The 21464-nt window shown below is 42.9% G+C and overlaps 1 protein-coding gene across 3 annotated transcripts in view; it reads right to left on the reverse strand.

Annotated features, from left to right (window-relative positions):
- Positions 1 to 21464, reverse strand: part of Ppp3ca (protein phosphatase 3 catalytic subunit alpha) — a 261596-nt gene that overhangs the window by 102271 nt on the left and 137861 nt on the right. For all 3 annotated transcript variants that reach the window (XM_004643706.2, XM_004643705.2, XM_023703850.1), the window contains exon 2: positions 21205 to 21405. In XM_004643706.2, the coding sequence (XP_004643763.1) occupies positions 21205 to 21405 (201 nt within the window). The remainder of the gene's footprint in view (positions 1 to 21204; positions 21406 to 21464) is intronic.

The following is a 21464-nucleotide window of genomic DNA, read 5'->3' on the forward strand; positions in this document are numbered from 1 at the left end:
TGATTTCTGTATCAGGACTATAGTCCAAAAGCAAGAGAACAATCATATTATGTTTCCGTATCTCTCCAGAACAGTCCCACACAGGTGATTATTCATCCCTCATGTCCCCTTCCAGAAGTCCCTAAGGATCTCAGAATTCACTCGGATCCATGAACCTGATTCAGTGAACACCCACTCTCTGCCCACACATAGATGGCACTACCAAAAGCCTGGGTCTTCAAGGGAGCCTATGTTCTACTCTAGTCAAGCTTGTTTTGGAAAATAATCATTGCGGTGCTTTACAAAATAAAAATTAAATTCCACAGCACAAAAGTATGGCTCTGAAAGGAATCTTGATATGCTCCCTTGCTCAGGGACCCCATGGTGGCCAGCATCGAGCAAGACACGCTCGAAACAGGACAAGACGTGAGCTTTAGAGGCCAGCTAGGCCCCTTGCCGAGGCACTGGGAACCATGGGTGTCAGGGTCTGAGTCAGGGTGATCTGTGGAGCTCTGAGGGCAGCTCAGTTCAGACTCTAATCTCAGACCACAGGGTCTGGCCACGTATATTATTACAGGGTCTCTAGGCTTCTCAGCCACACTGCAGCCCAACACTGTTGTCCTTCACAAAGGTTTATGACAGGGTTAATGGCATAGCCGAAGATCATGGGTAGAGGACATCTGCTCAGTTCTTCCGGTAACTGCCACGAAAATGACACTTGCTGGGCCTCAGTGTGCATGCGTGCCTCGGGTACCCTCGCAGCTCTCCTGTATCCTGGCGCTTCCTCCCTCAGCACTTGCAGAGCTGGCTTGATCCCTGCTCTTTAGGAAACAGGGTCACAGAGAACTGAAGGCCTTGAGTTAAATCCCAAGGCCAGTGAACCCAGCGTTGGGGTCAGGAACCTGCCCCGTTACAATGCCCCAGCATGGCAAGGAATCATCCCCATATCAATTAATCAGTGTATCAATTAATTTAAGGAACAGAAACAGGCATTATCAAACAAATACTTCTCCATCCTCTGCAAAACTCCCCATGGGCATCATGTAATATGTTCAATTCTAATCTCTGCTACAATTTCCGGATCATGAGAACATGGCCGTGTCACTGGTTTACTGGATGTCCCCACACCGAACACAGCACCTAAGCCTGACAGTATTCAGCAAGCACCTGCTGTGACTGGGCCAGTGAATGAGGACAGCTATACAATAGGTACGCTCTTCCTGCTGGGAAGCTCCACTGTGACAGGACTAACCCCGAGTCTTTCTGTTCTACCAAGGCACTGCTCAGCTCTCACAGGAAGTCTGGCAGGCACTACAGATGTTTTTACTGTGTTTTGTGGCCACTGACCCTCAAAAGCAGTGGGCCTCAAAATCCATATGCTACTGTCCAAACTCCTAATGTACAGCTGGAAAGATTCGCACCCAGGGCCACTCTACTTCTGTGTCCTTACATCTGCCACTAACTCTGCTGGACTTCAGCTACAGCCTCTGACAAGAAGCACTTCCCTGTCTCATTGTTTATCCACTGATGTATTCCAAGCACAAAAGAACCCCTGGCACAGAACTAGATGAAATCTGCTGCTGAATTGCCCTAGGTACGAAAAGATGTAGGAAAGCCCTAAGCACCAGGACTGACACCGTCCCTCAGGACTTAGTGTCCCGAAGTGTTCCAATTTTTCTTTCCTTTAAAATCCAAAAAGGGACTATTCGTTCTCCTCTCCCATTCAGAGTCCTTTGAAGCTCACGTGCCCCCGGTACGAGTCCTGGGAGACTCAGGTCTGTTTCCCTGAAACTGGCTGGGCCTGGCTCAGTAACGCAGGTGGGGGTAACTGGTAAATCAAGACAGACTGTGGCTCACATTCAGAGGCCATTTGTTTTCTCTTTCCCAAAAGACATATGAAACATGAGTCTGTTAGTTCACCATTCTAAATGCCACTTAAATACATTTTATAATGATCCTGTAAAAAGGCCTACAAAGTTCCACCACTCCTTTATTTTCAAAATGCAGACTAATAAAATCAATTGGCTGCATAGTCAGATGTTAGGCTTCTTTGTACAAAACAGCAGCCTGGGTATTTAAACTCAGTATTCCCGGATGTACAGTGACCCACGTCATGGAGCCTGCAAGCCCCCTCTCAACTCATCTCCTCCTCTCTCATCCCTCTGGCTCATGCCAGGGCTGAGCCACAGCCTGTGCACAAGTGTGGCTGTGATTCTGAGGACAGAATCCCAGCCTCCACAGGTTAATGGGACAGGGCTTTGCTTTACTTTGGGGGAGGGGGAGGACATGAAGGAAAGTTTTAGGTGAGAATGTCCCAAGTGCTTTCCTAGGAAAAAGACGGAGATGCACAGAGGACAGTATATTTATTCTGTGTCTGCAGGAGGCAATGCCTGATATGGAAAGGTTTACAATCTGTTGGTCACAACTTGGCTGCTGAGAAAAACATCCAGGAAGCACTGAGTGACTGCTAGTCATCCCCAGCTGTAGCACTTTATGGAAGGGGCATAAAGAGCCTCGCTGTGTTTACCCCTCATCTTTACCTTCTGAATGAGGGGCAATTGGCCAGGGTCTCACAGAGACAGTGGTACAGACACGTGCTTCAAGGCCAGGTCTCTTTGTAGGTGGGGTTTTATTTATTTGTTTGCTTATTTTTTAGTATTTTAGTATAGGGTGTTACAAGGTCTTACTACACAGATCGGACTCATACTGATTCTCCTGTTTTCAGCCTTCTAAGCACTGGGATTACAGGTGTGCACCACCACACCCACTCAGTTACCATCTCAGCTTGCCCTGGGGGCAGGGCTGGCACAGCAAAGCTGAAGATCAAACCCCATCACTGTGTCTACCTTAAGCAGGTACTTTATTTTGCTGAGCCATCTGGCTGGCCCTGAAAATGGGGTTTTAAATTACAATTTAGTAAAAATGTTTTCCATGAAAATAATTTTAATTTTTTTGATCAAAACAACTCCTGATTTAATAGTTAGCTAAATGGGTATAATTACTTCAGTAAGAATGATGCCATGCTATTTTCGCAGTGCTTATTCAAATGACAGTATGGTGAAATCATCTACAAAGTACTACAGACATGCTAATAGAGTTGTCCCTAGTGTACAGAGAAGGAAGTCTCCCAGCCATGTAAGGGGCACAGACCTTAAGCTGGCTTGAGTGAAAAGACGGACAAAGCTCGCATTTGTGCTTAGATCAACCCAAGGACAAATCCAACAGCTCTTTCTTATATACATGATCTTTAAAACAATCAGGTAACACTAGAGATTATTTCATGGGGGCAAGTGGGAGTACGGAAATCATACTCACACAGGAAGAGAGGCAGCTGCATGCTCAGGTCAGCTGCTCTACAGGGCAAGACACTGTGATGAGCCTGAACTCCAGACCCCTCACTCAGGGGTGAAATGTGAGGCTTGGCAGCACGCAATCTGCCAGCCTCTCAAATCTCTTTCCAGTGTTCTGTGTTACAGGGAAGAGAACTTTCATCCTATTAGCCAGGACTTCCTCTCTAGCTTGTATTCTGAGTTTTGTATAATATTCCACTAAAATGATATGTTAATAAAAAATAGTTTGGAAATCACTAAAGTCAATAATCATTACATTCTCTAGCTTTGATATTTCACACTTTATTCAACACTTTTTTTTCAGTAATATTGGGGACTTCAGTGCAACTTAATATTAGCTTTTTAAAAACATGAGCCTAAAAGCAGTGATCTTAATGAAATGACACAGTCAGCTGACTTAGGGGATTAACCTTTTCCTTTAAAGGTATCACAAAATTTACTGAAGCTGAGGGATAGTTCACCAAAGAGCAAAGACTTAGCAATTTTTTATTTTTTTTAAAAGGAAACTTAAATTTCATTGTATTTACACAATCTCATTATCTGGTTGAAAGTTTTCCTAAAATATCTTTTCAGTTAAGTACACTTACTTTCAACAATTCATGAAAGCTTTATGAATTTTGAAAATGGATTTCCAGGACAACAGGAATATAAAGCGTGTGGAAACCTGAATAAAAGATTATAAAAGAAGTATTTATGTACCAAGATATATGCCCTGCTTGATCCAAAAGAACCTAAAAGGACATGAATTCTAAGTCCAAGTATGATGAGGTCCCAGTTAGTCAAGCAATTTGTGAGGGGAGGAGAAAAGGAAAACTGGCATTCACGGTGAGGACTGACCCGAAGTCATGTCCACCTCTAGGAGGCGACACTGACACAGTGATGACAGGGAACACAGGCACAGGGGGGCAGTGCAGGCTAAGGCTGAGAGCAGGTCTGTGACCCAGGGCCATGCAGTGGGGAAGAGCAGGATTCAAAGGCCTGGGACACTCTTGGGGTATGTCAGAGATCAGAGACCACCTGTCATGGGAGGAGAAAAAGGGACACCATACCTGGCAGCAAATAATAAAGCAGAAACTACAGAAAGGAAGCCAAGAATTCTGCAAAGAAGATGAATGACACTATGGTGGTTTGTGAAACTACGAAAATCAGAAGGGGCCTCTCAAGAAGTATGTCTTACAGCTGAGAGATGAAGAGAACACAGAAAGAGATTGCTTGGATCAGGACATAAGGGGTAGGGTGCTCCTGGAAAACTGCAACAAGTGGGACACCAAGACACATCCCAGCCAGGTGGTTCCTGCTCTTGCTGGCCAGTCCAGTGTCACTGAGCAAACGTGCCTACCCAAGCCTATTCTAAGTGTTGAATGAGACGGAAGCAGCTAGGAAACAATGGTCTCGGGCAGGAAACACCTTGTTTCCTCAGGTGGAGGAGAGCTGGGCAAGACTCAGCAAGCAGTGGGGCAGAATGGCATCTGTTGCCCAGGCACAAATGTGATGGATGTGGTTGACCATTCACACAGAGGAGTGAACTTGAGGTCCAGGGACATTCCATATTGTCCTACTTTCACAGGAAGCAGAGGGTGGAGACCTGGGGTTGAACCCTGCTAGCATTCTGTGGTCTCCTAAAAGCTGCCTTTCTCAGGATGAAGGTATTTCAAGGGAAGGATGAGAAAAATGTCCCCAGCAGTCCTGCAGGGGTCACAATGGGATGGACAAACACCATGTCTTACAGCACACAGAAGACAAGAATAATGGGAATGTTCGTTAAATTACTATGACTAAGACACCACTGCAATAAAATCTCCCCTCCTAGAAAAACCACAGTGAAACACAACCAGCATCCAATAAATCATCAGTAACTGTAATGTATGTATGAGAATCTCTTTAAAAGTCATCACTCTGCAAGGGGTGATGGAAATGCAGCTCAGGCTCATGGTACCCATTGCTTATAAATTTACTTTGATCCATGATTCTGGATCAGATGGCCACATTTATATTTGTGCTGGAAAGGTGGCCACAGTTGTGTTTGCTACTGGACACAGCATTTGCAAACAAAAGCAAGTTTGTCAAATGCTTCTGTTGGTAAACTAAATTATTTGCAAACAAAAGCACTCAAGAACTGAGGTATCACTGTATATGATCTATGTTTAAATTTTACAAATGTATTATACTTATCAGGTGTGGGCACACATCTATGATCTCAGCACTCAGGAGGCTAAGGCAGAAGGATTGTCCCAAGTTTGAGGTCAGCTTGGATAACACAGTGAGTTCAAGGCCAGCATGAACTGCACAGGGAGAATGATTCAAAACATCCCTGTCAGACTACTGCCTCTTGTTTTGAACACATGGATCCCATGATCCTCAACACTTTCTGAAGTACTTCTGACATCTTCTAAGTATCTTGAAGAAAACTGACTAAAATACAGTGACTACTGATGTTGAGGGTCATTCAGTAGAAAGGTAGGCTTGTAAAAACATCACAGTGTGTCTTCAGCCACCTTATTCACTGCATAGAGCACTCTGTGTCTCCTGGCTCTTCCCAAAAGCCAAAAAGGACCACGAAAGGGGAGTATTTGAAATCAGTTTGGGACATGGAGGCATCCACAACAATACAACTAGACTCTCATGAAAGAGAACTTTCAGACCTGCTTCAGAAAATGGCAAGAATAAGGAGATAAGTGTGTTAGAAGTGAGGGGGTATATTTTAAGGGAAAATAATGGCAATGTGTCTTTTACTGTATTAATTTTTAAAAATTTAAACATTAAACTTATTTTTTACAATATCTCATATTTCCTTTTCACCTTGCTTTTATTTACTGCCATAAGAATATAGTTCCAATTTAAAAGCTATTTATTCATTCCCTTATATAATAATGTAAAAAGCATATATTTAAAGAAGAAAAATAATATTTTGATGAAACAGCCCAAATAGTGTTTCTTTAAACACATACATGTATAATACAGATGACAGAAATCACAGAAAATTTCAGAATCTTGAAGAATTCACAGGAGGGCTGGGGATAGGGCTCACTGGTAGAGGTCTTGCCTTGCATGCACAAGGTCCTCAGTTCGATCCCTAGCAACAGAAAAAGTGCAGGGGTGGGGGGGAAGCAAACAAAACTCACAGAAATAAAACCAGAAGTTCTCTCTATTGAGGAAACCATGAGGTTGGAAGTCAAGTCATACAAAAACCAGATATAAGGCCCTCTTACTCCAAAATAGAGGCTTAGTAAGGGTTGGCAGGAGGAGACTCTACACAAAGCTAATCAAGTTTCAAATCAAGGTGTTCACTTTGAAGCCATACAGTAATCCATGGAGGAAGAAATATACTCAGAGGGGCAATGCTGAGCTGGGCTCGATCTCATGCAGAAACCCTTCCTCATGAATTACAGGTGAAGGTGTAGGAGCAGGGCCAGCCTAGGGGTCCAGAAGCCCTGCTGCCTTTACAGACAGATTGGCCAACACTGTTACTTTCATTCTCCTTTTCCTTACAGTTCAGAGAAAGATTTCCTACTAGATTGTAGAGAAAAAGATCCTAGATGAATCTTACTTTTGCTTGGAACCAAAACAAATGTCAAACAATTCAAAAAAAGTCAGACAAAGGACCAAGAGTGCAATTCAGGCATTAAGGAAGCTCAGTCAACAAAATAAGGAAGAGTTTAAACAAATTAATGTTGAATTTTTGAATTTTCTATTATAATTTTCTATCACTAGCTTAAATGATTTCTAATTTGTATCTAAAGGCCAAATATAAAGTACTGAATACATCCAGAAATGTTTGATTTTTTTAAAATTAGGAGTAAGCACTAAATTTAGCAGACAAACATAATCTCCATACAATGGCTAGGCTCACCTAGAGCAGGATACTACACAGGAGAAATGTGATTATTTTATTGCTGCTAAACACGGAAGTATCTGTGTATGTTCTTTCAGAATGTGTGGGTGTTCATGTATACATGCTCCGCTTACCAATAATACAGGGTAACTTTCTTGCTGAGCTTCTCTAGGTCTGAAGAGGAGCCCTTCAGGCATCACCTCAAGTCTCACCAGGCCCTGGGCACAGCTTGCAGCCCTGCGCCAGCAGCAAAGCTTTGGTCATGCTGTGCTGTCTACATAGCACTGGTACACTGACATCACCTGGGCCTAACCCACGCACCTGCTCTATGTCCCCCACCCCGGCACAGAACCTGCAGCAGCATGCCTCCAGGCTCTCGACCGTCAGGGGAGGCAGCACTGTACTGCTACCGTTTGCACAGATGGGAAACACACAGGTGTGCGAACCTGTGAGCCTGAATCAAACCTAGTTCTGCTCAATTCTGACACAAACGGTCTTTGCACAAGGCAACTGTGTTGCCCTTTACACTCTCCCTGCATGCACACTTCTACACAAATGAAAACAGCTAGCATGCAGGCCTGAATGCATCTACACTTCCACTTTACTTTCCATCCAAATGTTCATGTTTTACTATCTGCCAATAGTATGGTGAATACCCAACAGCACTGGCATGAAGCCTCGATTAATTAAAATAGAACACCAAACTGCTCCACAGAACAACTAAATTCACATTTCAAACATTTATTTAAAACCAAAATCATTACTGCACCTAAAATAATATATTCCACCCAGCAAATACAGCCACACACCTCCTATTGACTCTCCTGGTCAGATTGTGCACTTCCTGTCCCCTGGGCACATCTGGCATTTCCCTTTGATTGACTGAAATGTTCATTTGCTCTAACCTTCCACTCTTTCTATCCATCCTTCCAAATTGGTCAATTACCTGTAGTGAGTCAACCCCCAGAAGAACTCCAGTCTCTGCACTGAAAGGTCACACCTGTTCTCAGGGTAATTTTACCATCAGTTGCATTTTGGTTATAAGCGTTTGTCATTATGTTTACCTATTCATCTCTAAGACCATCAAAAGCCCTTTAAGCCAGTAATGGTCCTCAGGCATCCCAACATGAACAGAAGGGTCCCACTACCCATCTGCTCCAATCTCATGGATGGAACCCAACCACACATGAACCTCCCTCTACCAGACCCCTTCCTCTCTCTCAAGGCTGACATTTTTTGGTGAGCCTTGGCTATCAGATAATTATTTCTATGACACATGGCTGGATGCCAGTGACTTCTATTGGCCCCCTGGCCCAGCTCCAGGTACCTGCAACAATCTTCTAAGTCCCTTCATTATACTCAGCTTACTTCCCTAGTCTTCTCACTTTCTTAAACAATCTCTAAATCAATCACCTGCTCGTGGTTCAACCGACCTCCATGGTGTCCAGGATTTCATGGGCCATTTTATAGTTGCTCTCATATCCTGAGAAGGCCATTTAGAAAAACACAGCTACAGAACTGGGCCTAAATTTCACTCATTCCCACTCTACTGTCAGGGGGCAGGGGTCTGCCATTGTTGGAATGCCATCCCAGGAACTCTTAACACCTGGCTGAAGTGGCTCGATGAGAAAGTCTTCTCCTTTGCCAAAGGCACTTTGACCCTGGACTGATCACTGCTGGCCTTGCCTGGGTGACTGGCCAATAACAAGGACTGCTGTCCTCCACAACAGCATCAACTGGAGAGACGTTGACAGCAGAATGAGCCATGTGCACTGTCAGCAGAAGTGAGTGTTGCCTCTGTCCCTAGCTAGTGTCTGTTATAACTTGGAAGGTCACAAAAGCAAAGGAAAAAATCTGTCCCAATCCTTGACACCCTGCTGACACCAACAATGTGATGCTATAGTATATGCTATGCACTATGGCAGTTTTCCAGTAAATGCCCTAAAAATGAAACTTTTAAAAATACTTGATGATATTATTACCCTGTAACATAAGCAGTTGAACCTAACCTCACTGTCTGCCTGAATATCCAACATCTTAGACATAACACAGAACAGGTATTATCACTAAGCTTTTTTTCTGGAGGGTTAAAGCTTAAGTTTGCAGGCCAAAACTTAGAGAAAAAGAAGGGTTGCAAGGACAGCCAACATTTTAGCCCTACCCTTTCAAGGTCAGTGAGGACTCAAGACATAGGAGACCCTGTATTGTAACATCCTGTAACTCAGTTGTGTCCAAAATTTACAGATCAAAGAGATCATGGGGCCACAGAGGAAAGTGATCGATGATGTAGAGCGTGCCTAAGGAGAGTCACATGGAGAGAAAACATTCTCTCAGGCTTTCACAGAGAGCAAATTGGTCAAGCAATGGCAGTGACTCATCCACATGGCTGACACTGACAAGGATCTACAAACTGCAGTACAGGGTTTCAAGGTAAATCCTGAGGGGATTTGACTGACCTTATCAGATACAAAAGTTACATCTCTTGTTATCTTGGTCTTATCCATCTACCATGCAGAAAAGTATAAAAATGAGGTTTATAAAGTAAAGCCATATTGATATGTTGACCTATAAACGGCTCAAGTCAACAACTTCTGACACTGCTAGTCCTATGGATAACCCACTACTACTATGGACTTCTGGACTATACTGGATTATTTTGCTGAATTCACATACCTACAATATTTAAATGGCAATGGAATACCCATCTCTAATAAAACTAAACAAAAAAAAAGGGGATACAAATGAAGGATCCTTTTGTATCTGTATATACAAAATAGTTAGAATAGATGTACAGCTACTTTCTCTTAATTCAATGAGAAGTAAGATTTGTACTAATAGTGTTTGGACAGGATATAATGTCTGCATCTTGTACTATGCGTAACTACTACAAAGACAGCGGTATGCAATGTATTAATTATGGAAACTGTCCTACTAATTGGTTTGAAACTGTCCCATTGAAATTTGTTTCTCAATAAAATTAATATGGTTTTTAAAAAAATAAAAATACTTTAATCCTTTTCCACATGTAGAACGTTATGAAGCCAGCATTTCAGCTTTGTTACAACAGTTACCATCTGATCTACTGCCCCATTGATATCTTAATGCCTAATATTTCACTGGTTTCTGGAAAATTTCTTACATCTATGTACAAACACAAGCATACTCAAATCCCATATATAAAATTGTTTATGTGGCAGCATTCCCAACCTTTTTCATGCAGACAATGTTAACTACAGTGCAGTGGCCCATTCTTTAGTCTCCACCAACACCAGGCCCTGGATTTGTGCTGCCGGATATATTTTCAAACTGGCCAACAGTGAGGACATGTAGTCTTGCGTGAAGGCAGTGGGGAGACCCCAGGGAGCCTGAAGGCACAGGCCTACAGCTTTCTACCCTGATTTCTTGGCAGACTCCTGCCTGGGTTGAGGGTATACATGGTGCCATTCCCAACAGCACCCCTGTTAACCTTCAGAAGAAGGTTTAAGTTCCATAGATAAACTATTATCCCCATTGAGCATTTTTGTCGAACCGGGGATTGAACTCAGGCCCTTGCGCTTGCCAGGGAAGTACTTATTCTACTGAGCCATCTCCCCAGCCCCCCATTGAGCATTTTTAAAGACCACCTGTATATGTATCTGTTTGCAATTAGAGTACTTTAAAGAAATGGACACATTTATGGATTGTTGTACTTAAATGACATTTTGTATTCTTTATAAGCAAGCTGTCTTACAAAAGCTTAGGAAGCTGGCTTCCTTCCTAGGAAACCACTACAAACACTTTATTTCATAGAAATGGGCACTGTGTGTCTCACAACAGAGTGCAAGGCATCACCAACCTTGCCACCATCCCCACACTGGGCTCAAGAGCTGCTCGCCACCTAAGCCAGGGCTGGGAGCATCCAGCTTGTGGTCACTCATGACAGCTACTGCGCCCATAAACCACTGCTTTAATGCTCCACAATGTGGACTGGACCAAGGCTGAGAATTTTTTTTTCTTCCACTTGCTTTGGATGAGAGCCTTTTCAAATTGATACAATGTGTTAAGCTTATGATCATCACATGAAAGCTGAAAAATAACACAGTAACTACATCTACTTTACCAAATTTATAAATACATGGATAACTACTGAAGAGAAGGAATTAAACACTGGTAAAATACTAAGTCTAAAAACCAAGCACTATCATGCTAATGCACCAAGTTTGAGGAAAATAATCACTTCAGTAAAAATAACGTGGAGGCTCCTTGGATATGTTAATTGTTTTTCTAGTTTTCAGTTTTCCTCAGATAGCTGAAATGTAGAATCTAAGAGGATCCAATGAAAACACAAAGAAAATCTCACCATACTTTGCAGACAGACTGTGCAGAAATCACATGTGACATATAAAATAGAAACACATTAAGGAGTTGTTTTACTGTCACATAAGAAAAGAAATACATAAAATGGAAAAGATTACATTGGATAAATTGAAGTTTCTTGCAAGTCTATGATTCTGTGAATGTTTGACAATTGTAAATTTTCTCAAGAGGGGTACAGGAGTAAGTTGTCCAATCTTTAAGTAAGAAATGATGAGATGACACATACAGGATAAGAGAGTCTAATCAGCATAACAGGGATGTAGAATTATAGTCACAATTGCTAGGAAGCAGATCAAAATCAAAATCAAGTAAGCACTTGACAGCAGTCTGATGTAAGCACCTCCTATGGGTGAGGTAGAATTTAGTGTGGGTAATGTACCAGGTGGTTATGTCCCATCTTCACTTACCACACTTCTGCATTATTGCTCTGTATTTATTTCCAGGACAATGAAACTAGAAAAAGGAGACAAGCATCCTTAATCATTTCTTATAAAAAAAAAAAAAAAAGAATAAAGCTTCTCCAAGACACCTAAACCTTCAAGGTACAACATTTTATTGATACTTAACATAATCAAATAATGAGAACATAATGGAGGAAACAGGTCAGATGTTAAGGATGTCTTTAAGATTTAGACAATGATTTCCCCAGAACCTTGCCATTCAGTTTGCAGAGGCAAGATGTTACAGGATAAACATTAAATGACAGTCAAAAATCATAAAATGAGAAGCTGGTGAGATAGCTCAGTGGTCTAAGTGACTGCCTGGCAAGTACAACAACCTGAATTTGATCCCAAGTACCGCATGCCGTGCTGGCCCCGAAAAATAATAAAATTCTATGGGAACTAGAGGAAGAGAAAGAGCCAGGCTATTTCAGGGGTCAAGGAACTCTCAAAGAGCATAAGACTTTAGTCTGCTCTTGAGAGACGCACAGAAATCACTCAGTATGTGTAGAGGCAAACACACAGAAGACAAACCTCAAGTAGAGTGAATTTCCTTGAGGTATTCAAGACATAGAAACAAAAATAATCAAGAGTCATTCAAAGGACATCATATTAGCTTCTAACTGGAGGAAAAAAGGGTGTATAGTAGCTGTGATGAGACAGTAAGACTCTTCAGGGGAGAGCCAAATGGGTTTAGATTTATATTGAAATATAGATTTGAATTCATAGCAAAGGCTCTGATATGATAGCAATATAACTGTGAGGAAAATATGGGCTGCATGAGATGTACACAGGATTGGGCCCAGGGACTCTCTGATCTTCCAGATCTTCTACTTTGGCCAGATTCAGTGTGGGTAAAAAGGAGAAAAGCAAACAAAAACAAGGAGAAAGGGAAACTAAAGAGTGGAGGGTGCGCTTCTATTTCACTGCATAACAGGAAGGAGGCACCACCTTCACTCAGATCCCAGAACTCCCCGCTGACCCAGCCATAGAAGCCATTAATTTAGCCTTCAGCCCACAGCCACACAAAGCAGTTAGGAAAGCTAAGAATGGGGGACTGTGTGTCACAGACAGTAAGCAAATATACTGGAGACAGAGCTTAAGACTCTGTACTGCAGAGTTTTGCTCTAAGGTGTTCCCAAATGAGAACTAGCAGAACCTTTTTCTTCAACTCTGCTTGGCACCCTAAAATCAAATGAATATTGCAAATATTATTTAGTTTTGACAACTAAGTCAATACTATAAATAATAGTTAGTTTTCATATCCAAATGACTTGCAGTTAAATACATCAAAGTAACCACAGTGAAAAGTTTATTACTAAGGTTGCACATTAAAAATATTTGCATATCATGACTGTGGTCAACAATGCCATGCACCCTTCTGTGGCCCCACTCTTCTGTTTGCTTCAGTGTAAAAGCCAGGCTGCCTCGTAGTCATTTTCAGCCTCGGCCACTGCACTAAGCTACTATTTACACCATAGATTCTTCCATAAGATATGAATTCTGAACAATTCATACATTTTTTTCACTGAATATCTCATGTCCAACCACTCCACTAAGACCAAAATCAAGGAATTCAGGAAAACCAATAGATTCAGAAAAAGAAAACAAGATAAATGTGTTTTAAATAATTAACATACACACTGAAACACTCATAGAAACACACATATAGAAGTATACTCTAGAGGGTCCCACATATTCCATTATATTATTATAATTTATTATATGCAAATCAATAGCTCATTTACATAAAACTATTGTGGATCAGAATATCCACAAACCAAAACATAAGATCCTCCTGTATTTACATGCAGTGGGATAGTAATACAATACAGTAACATCAAAACATAATCCAGATCAATTGAATTAAATGGCAATTAAATAAGGACTTAAACACAGATATACCCAGGGTCAGCAGTTTGGCTGTGAAAAAGTAACTGCATCCCCACACAGAGCAGGAAGAGACACAGCTGATCCCCTGGGTTCTAAGTCCAGTTGGAGCACTTTGTAGCGAGTAAACGTAAGATAATTTCACTAAGCTTCAGTTTCCTCATTTGTGAAAAAAGGAGCTGAGAACAACACTTCTATCCTGGGGCAGCACTGACATTTGCAGATAAGTAGAACAGGGTTCTTATCGATGATTGATACAAAAGAATTTAAACCATGTTGCCCAACAACAAAGGGGACTCATAATTTGTTCACCAAAAAGCTATAAAGAACCCTAGCATCTCTTGTCACTATTGTTGCATATGCCCAAAGTACTCTCACTAAAATGAAAAGGACAGTTCCAGCGTGGCACCATTCTGCAAAGAGAACTGAGGACTGTCCACATTGCCAGTGAGGGCACTGCCTCAGAGGAGAGTGAAGTGTTGGGAACTGGAACATGAATTCAGATGGGAAACACAGAGTCTAGACAGACAAAAGGAATCATCCACATTTTTCTTTTAAAGGACCTTAAGTTCCTCACTTGGAGGCCTTCACCTCCGTTTAGAGGCACAGCAGCACTGATTTTAATGCAATTTCATCTTCTTCCAAAGAATCAGAGTAATGTTAATGCCCATGACCACTTTCAGATTCTAGACAAAGGCTTCAGGAAAGTTTATGTTGCTAGGAAAATACACACAGGCACTGCCTCACCAACGCTACCCAAACGCTACCTGTCTTTGAAAAGTACCAACTCAGGCCAAACAGAAAAAAGCAGAATGCATTCATGTCTTAAAGCAAAATATCTGTTTGCATAGCTATGATGTAGCTGCAAAGTACATCCCCTGGCCTGGTGCTTGGTGTTTACTGATGTCAATAGGTCATTAGTGCCTTGGACATGGCTCCACCTGAGGAATGTTCGTTCCCCAACTCACCTACAGACGACTTTTACCCTCAGACCTGCTTGCTTTAACCAACTGCCCCAGTAGTAGCTTCCAATGGAAACTCCCTGACAGCTTGCTAGGAAAAGCCTTGTGAATATTTTTTTAACTGGGAAAAACTAGACAGGTAAACTTTTTGCCCCCAATATGTTAAGCAGTATTATCTTGTCTGGCCCCCTTGTGTTAGAGGTGCATTTTAACTTAATTCTTGGGAACTTTGGCATCCAAAGTTTTCCTGTGTTCTCTTCAATCACAAGTAAGAACAAGCTCTCATCAGAGGGAGTGGGGGAGAGATACATCTATGTATGTAAGCAGGGTGGTTTGGACAACTGTACTGCGCATTTCTGCTGGTCTATGGAAAGAAGCAGTTAATGCTTTAATTTTTTTTTTCAGTTGTTGGTACCTTTTATCTTATTTTCTTATGGATTTCTTTCTTTTCTCTTTCTTCAAATCTTACATGCATATATCTGGTAATATTAATAACTGGTTGGAAGACAACACTATGTATTATAACAAATACTGTGACATTCACATTACTTTGTTAAGTGAAATTCTGTATCACTTGTAATTTTTTGTTTTAATTGTGATTTGTACTGTCTTCAAAGATAAAATTTTTTTAAAAAAATGAAAGAAAAAACACAGGACTCTGGCCACAGTGCAAACTCTGAGAGGTTACAGTCCCCAGCCACTAGACAGAGTGAAACAATCCCTACCAGACCACAGAGGGTCTCTGCTGCCAAGCTCTGTGATCTGGGTTGTATGCAGAATCCAGTGTGGTGCCTTCAGGGTGACTCTGGTCAAGAGCACGGTTACAGTCTAGGAATCGGCCAGACTCACATCCTCTGTTCCTGCTCTACCCCTGCTACAGCAGAAAGTGGGGTGCTCAGACTGTGCACAATGGGTTTCGGAAGCCCCCAAGTAACCCCAATCCGAGCTTCAGTTTGGAAACATGATGGCCTTCTCTCTCTCTTTCCTCACTGATAAATGGATTTGTTGAAAACCACCTTGCAAGGCCAGAGAGGGAAAAGACCAATGAAAAGGACTGGCTCCCAGGCAACAAAAATGTCATCATTATCTTCTTTTAAATCAAAGGCCTAAATAAAAGAGAATAAGCAAAACTAAATGGGGTATAGCTGGCACAGGCTGGGAGAAAAATGCATAGTGCCAAAATAGGCCTCTGGCTGCAGGACAGGCCCTGAAGATCAACCACTGAAATGAGGTGGTGACTTGCCCCAGGAGGGACATGTGACTCCCCACAGGGCAATGCTGCTGCTTCATCCTGACAAATGACAGAATGGGAAGCAGGAACACTGATCCTTTAGGCCCCGTTCAGACTCCAGTCCCCACACAGCTCTCCCAGGGGACTGGAGGGGGAATTCTCCTAATTGACGTCAGCTGCTGGAAAGGAAGCAAAGCGCTGACCTTAAACTTGGCCACCAGTCCACTCTCACATCCAGGAATGAAGCCAGAGGGTGCTCTTGGCACCGCATGCATGCAGCAGCAGCCCAGCATTAAGGGAGGGAATCCTCTGCTGCCCCAGGGAGGGCAAATCCCCCCTCACAGGAAACACACAGCCCTGAGATTAGCAGTGGGCCCAGCTGACGCAGCCTGTCCCCAGCCCAGACTGCAAAAAGCCAGAGTTCAGTGTCTCTGTTCCTAACCCGAGGCTCCAGCTCTGCCTGCGTTTCCCAAGAGCACAGCATTCCCTGTTAGGTCCAAGGGCAAACAGGAGAAAGGGAAAACTCCAGGAGAAAGCCTGCATGGTGGATCCCTGTGTAGACCTCTCCCTGTGCTGAAGGCTCCTGCCCATACTGCTTAGTTAAATACAAACTCAGATGTTTCAAAATCAGCTTTAACAATCATTTTTTTTTAAGGCCTGGTAATGAAAACCAGATCCACGCCCTTCCCTGTCAAAGTCATCTGAGCTACCTTGGCTGAGTGTGAAGAGGTGAACAGCCTCGCTCCTGAGAGCCCTTCCCTGCTTCCCTGCTCATCTCAGGCAAGACACTGTCCCCCCTGCTCTAGAGGCCCTGGTGTTTGACCTCAGCCTCCCTCCCCGCCCTCCACCGCTTGGTGCATGTCCTTGGGAAGTCCTTCCTTCTGCAGGGAACCTCCACAGACTTGTCACTTCCTAAAAAGCACCAGTGTCTTCAATATACTTTTGAATCTCCAGAATTTTCCTTCCTGGCTTTTTCACAGAGCAAAATTTTAAACATCACATGATCTGATTCAAACCTCACATAATCTGTCCAGAAATACTTTAACCTCTGCATACTTTCCTCTGAGTGCACAGGCCAGGCCTTAGGCCCCTTCACTGCAGTCTTAGTGAGCCATGTGGGTCTCACCTGCTGATGCATCAGTGCCTAGCCAGGCCTCCAAAGTTCCAGTCAAGGACAGCAACATACACCTATCTCATCATCCATAACCCTAACTTCCTACAGAAGTTCCAGACCCATAGGCAGGGCAGGTAGGATTCTAGCTATTTTATCATTTTTTGATTTTCGTTTTAATTCAAAGATAGAATATAATAATCAATGCACATTATCAGGGAAACCTTAGCCATTTACAAGGCAGAAAACCTTTTTGGCACTAAACAAGGTAAATTCATTTGGATATTTGATTTACTTGAATAAGTCTTGATTTTCTTGAATAGATCATATCCTTTAATTTAATAAATGGTCAGATGTACTTTTCTTCAGACAAACATCTGTTAGCATTCTTTCTGTTACATTCTAAGCCTTGGAGGCCCGAGAGCAGGTCTTACTCCCACATTTATAACTCAAGCCTTCTGCACCCAGTAAACATCCAACATGTCTGCCAAACTGACTTACCAAAGTGAGTAGCTACTTTGAAATGTAGCAAAACTCTTTTTAATGTTCCATTTGTATGTTTGCAAGGGAACAGAGATAAATCCAACTCTGTTTTCAGAAGCAATATTAAGAAGGAAATTTTTTTTTCACAAAATATCTCAATGAAGAAATACACTTGATGAATTACAGTCTCGGTAACAGTGACCGCCTAATAGGGCACCATGGCTCAGCAGCTTCAGTCCCTGTCTAGACCAGGGACCCCCAGGAGATGGCATGCTGCCTTCCCACCCTCTCCTCAGTGACAGGAAGGCCACGCTGCTCTCCAGAAGCAGGGTGAGGAAGGACAGGGAGCCAGGCAACAGACCAGGCAGCTTCCTTCTCTTGTTTTCTCCAGAACTTTAAGGGGAAAATAACCCGAACAGCACAGCTTGTGCTGCTGTCTGAGCATGTGAAGAGGAGAAGCTTTGTCCAGACAGACACTACGAAAGCTAAGGCAATAAAGCAGCACCACAGTTCCAACCACCCAGATGTTCATTTCCAAGCTGGTCTCAGACATGGGGAAAGCAGGACATATGCCAGCAGAACTCTCTCCAAATCACTGATAAATCAACACTTCACAGGGGTGAAGTATGAGCAATGGGCAAAACGCTGTGTAAGGACTGGCCATTTTGTTTTCAGAGCTTAGAAATCAAACACACTCCAAGTCGAAAGTGGGTGGCCAGTTTCAACCTCAACTCACTGGCCTCAGTATCTCAGGAATGTGGCTGATCTATCTCTACTTTCACTTGACCATCACCATGAGGTCGGTGTCAGGGTTCTGGACCTGTCTTGAACTCAAAGCCCTTGCTTCTCTGTCCTTACTGGTTCTTCTCTGGTTCTCACTTGTAACTTGAGTATTTTCCTTGATCACTTCTTTCTCTTTTACCCCTTCCATTCCTTTTTTTTTTTGTTTTTTCTCCTTTTAAACTGTTTTTTGTCTCCTCCTCCTTCTCCTCCTCCCCTTCCCCCTCCCTCCTTTCCTTCCTTCTCCTTTTTAATCTTTTATTTATTTAGTACAGGGACTTGCTATGTAGCTTGGACTCAAAGTGATCCTCCTGTCTCAGCCTCTCCAGCACTGGGATTACAGGTATGTGCCAGCAGGCCTGGTTTCATTGGCCAGCACAGCATGCCTGTGGCAGGGCAGGCACAGCATATGATGTCGGGGATTGAACCCAGGTCCTTGCGCTTCACAGGCAGGTACTTAGACTGCCGAGTTATCTCCCAGCCCTTAAGTATGAAGTTCTTAAAGAATAATTTATACTGAAGATTTTTTTAAGTATGAACACTAGGTTTTTTATTGCATAGACTAATATTAATAATAAAGCACAACTTTACTGATTCAGTGATATGGAATATAAATTTTACATTTAAAAATAAATATTATCCTTTGGCTCAGCTTTCCACATAAGAAGAAATCTTAGAACACAGCCACACATCACAAAATGTTACTAATAAATTATGAGACATACAGGCTGATAATACCTTATCCAAAAGTCTTTGCACCCAAAATGCTTCAGATTTTGAGGTGTTTTAGATGAAGGGATGTTTGCATAGACTGCCAATTAAGGATCCCCAGCCCAAAAGTCAGAAATCCGAAATGCTCTGAATCTGGACCTTATGGAAGGACAGCCTATGAGCCACTGTAGAGCACTGCATGTGTCGGATTTCAGGTTCTTACACAGAATCTCATCTCTAAATACAAAGCAAGCCATTTTCTCTCATCCACTTACACTGCTTTCCTTTTGCAATCCCCTCACATTTCAGTTTTTGCTCTGCAACCATGGGTTAGAATATAGTTAAGTTTAGGGCTGGGGAGATAGCTCAGTAGTCTAAGTGCCTGCTTGGCAAGTGCAAGGACCAAAGTTTGATCCCCCATACCACAGGCTATGCTGGCCCCAGAACCAGGTGTGGTGGCACATGCCTGTAATCTCAGATGGGGAAGCTGAGACAAGAGGATCACTATGAGTCTGACCTGCATAGCGAGATCCTGTATGAAATAAAGGGGGAAAAATATAGTATTTAACTTGGCTGCCAGTTCTGAATGCTTGGTTTTCCCAAATCCCTTGTTGAGATCTGACCCCCATCTGAAGTTGGTGGAGGGAAATCTGTGGGCAGCGGCAGATTAGTAGGGTAGGGCTGGGCACACTGTGCCTGGGTCTATGCCCTGAAGAGGTCCAGGGAGAGGCCTGCACTCCCTCTCCATGCAGGGCACAGGGCAGCCCAGCAGAGACCAGCATACACCTGTACCTTGGCCTGCGCTTCCCAGCCTCCAAATTGTTTGCAACACCTTTCTCCTGTTGATTATAATCCAATTTATGAGATTTTGTTACAGCAGCCTGAACAAACAAAGACACTGGATTTCTACTGAATTAAACATAAAAAATCCTCTCCCTTCCATCCTAATGCTAACATTCTTTTTTGTTTTCCCTCCACAACTTTTATGCTTTACAAAACCCTTTGTTCCCAGGGAAATAGGCAGAGATCACTACACAGACGTCAAGTGCACCCCAAAGAGAAGACTCCTGTTCCTTTCCAATAAAAAATAAAACAGCTGATTTCTGAATATACAACTTCTTTGGTGTAGAAATTGTTAAGGACATTTCAATCAAGAAAGTTGTAGTATGAAAGTGAAGAGAGTTTTTCCTTTCTAAGAGTCATATTCAAATAGATATTTGAAGACCAATAATATTCTAAGTACGTCAAGACTGAGAAGAATCACTCACTAGTGTGTATCAGTGCTGTGAAATGTACCTTTTCTTTCACAAATAAAAATATTCTGTATCTAATTTTTTCCTTTACCAAAATGAAAATATGTAAAGGTGAAGAAATATATTTACCTTCTCTAAAACTGAAGTCTGCAAGTTTAGCAAAGTCCTCAAAGGGTGGATCCAAACTGCTCAATAAAGATGCTCTATTTCCTGGTAAGATGGCATTTTGCACAAAACACTCATCTGTCCACCAGAAGTAACAGAAAGAGAGCATTTTGAAGTAAAAGCTCGGCCTCTGGCCACAGACTGCTACAGGAATCAGAGTGATCTGCTTTTCCTGTGGGGCAGTGGCTGTTAGGCATGTGCATCCCGCCAGCCCAGGCAGGACAGTCTGCACAGCTGAGCACTGTACCCTGACATCTCCAGGACATGGTGACCGCCAGAATGGGGATCACACAGCAAGGACTGTGGTGCTAAGCTGGTCTCTGCCTCAACCCAGGCCAAGCTTGCGGCTGTCTGGTGCCCCTGTGGATGACCTGCGTGCTCCATGCCAGGTATTGTCACAACTGGCAAGCGATGCCACGTCTTAGTTCCAGCAGGATGCCTCTGCCGCTCCTAAGCGGCACACACGTTGTGGAGCATGACCACCCGAAGACACTTTAGAGCGGAGAATTAGCATGTTCTACAGAGCAGCAACATCCCAGTACTTCCATGTGCAGACTGTGGTAAACAAGTGTGATGAGTACAGTGTCTCGGGACTCCTGTTAGCCCGGACCACTGACAACAGGGTGGCCGTGCAGGGCGCAGCTGCATCCCCAGCACTCACCTGTGACAGGTGCATCGATGTCCAGCAAGTTCTTCTCCTGTCGCAGAATCGAAGCACCCTCTGTTATTATCCTCAACGCCACGCTCTCTTCCAGCCGACCCTCCTTCATGAGATGTGCCTTTAGGATATCCACCCGAGGTTTCCCATCATTGTCAAATACTTCCTTTGCTGTGAGCCGGTGACTAGGAGGAAATGGAACAGCTGCAAGAGAAAAAAGTCACATGAGAAACCCAGTCCTAGCCCAGGTCCAGTGAGTGTGT

Source organism: Octodon degus, unplaced genomic scaffold, assembly GCF_000260255.1.
Source record: "Octodon degus isolate 3935 unplaced genomic scaffold, OctDeg1.0 scaffold00183, whole genome shotgun sequence".
Lineage (NCBI taxonomy): Eukaryota > Metazoa > Chordata > Mammalia > Rodentia > Octodontidae > Octodon > Octodon degus.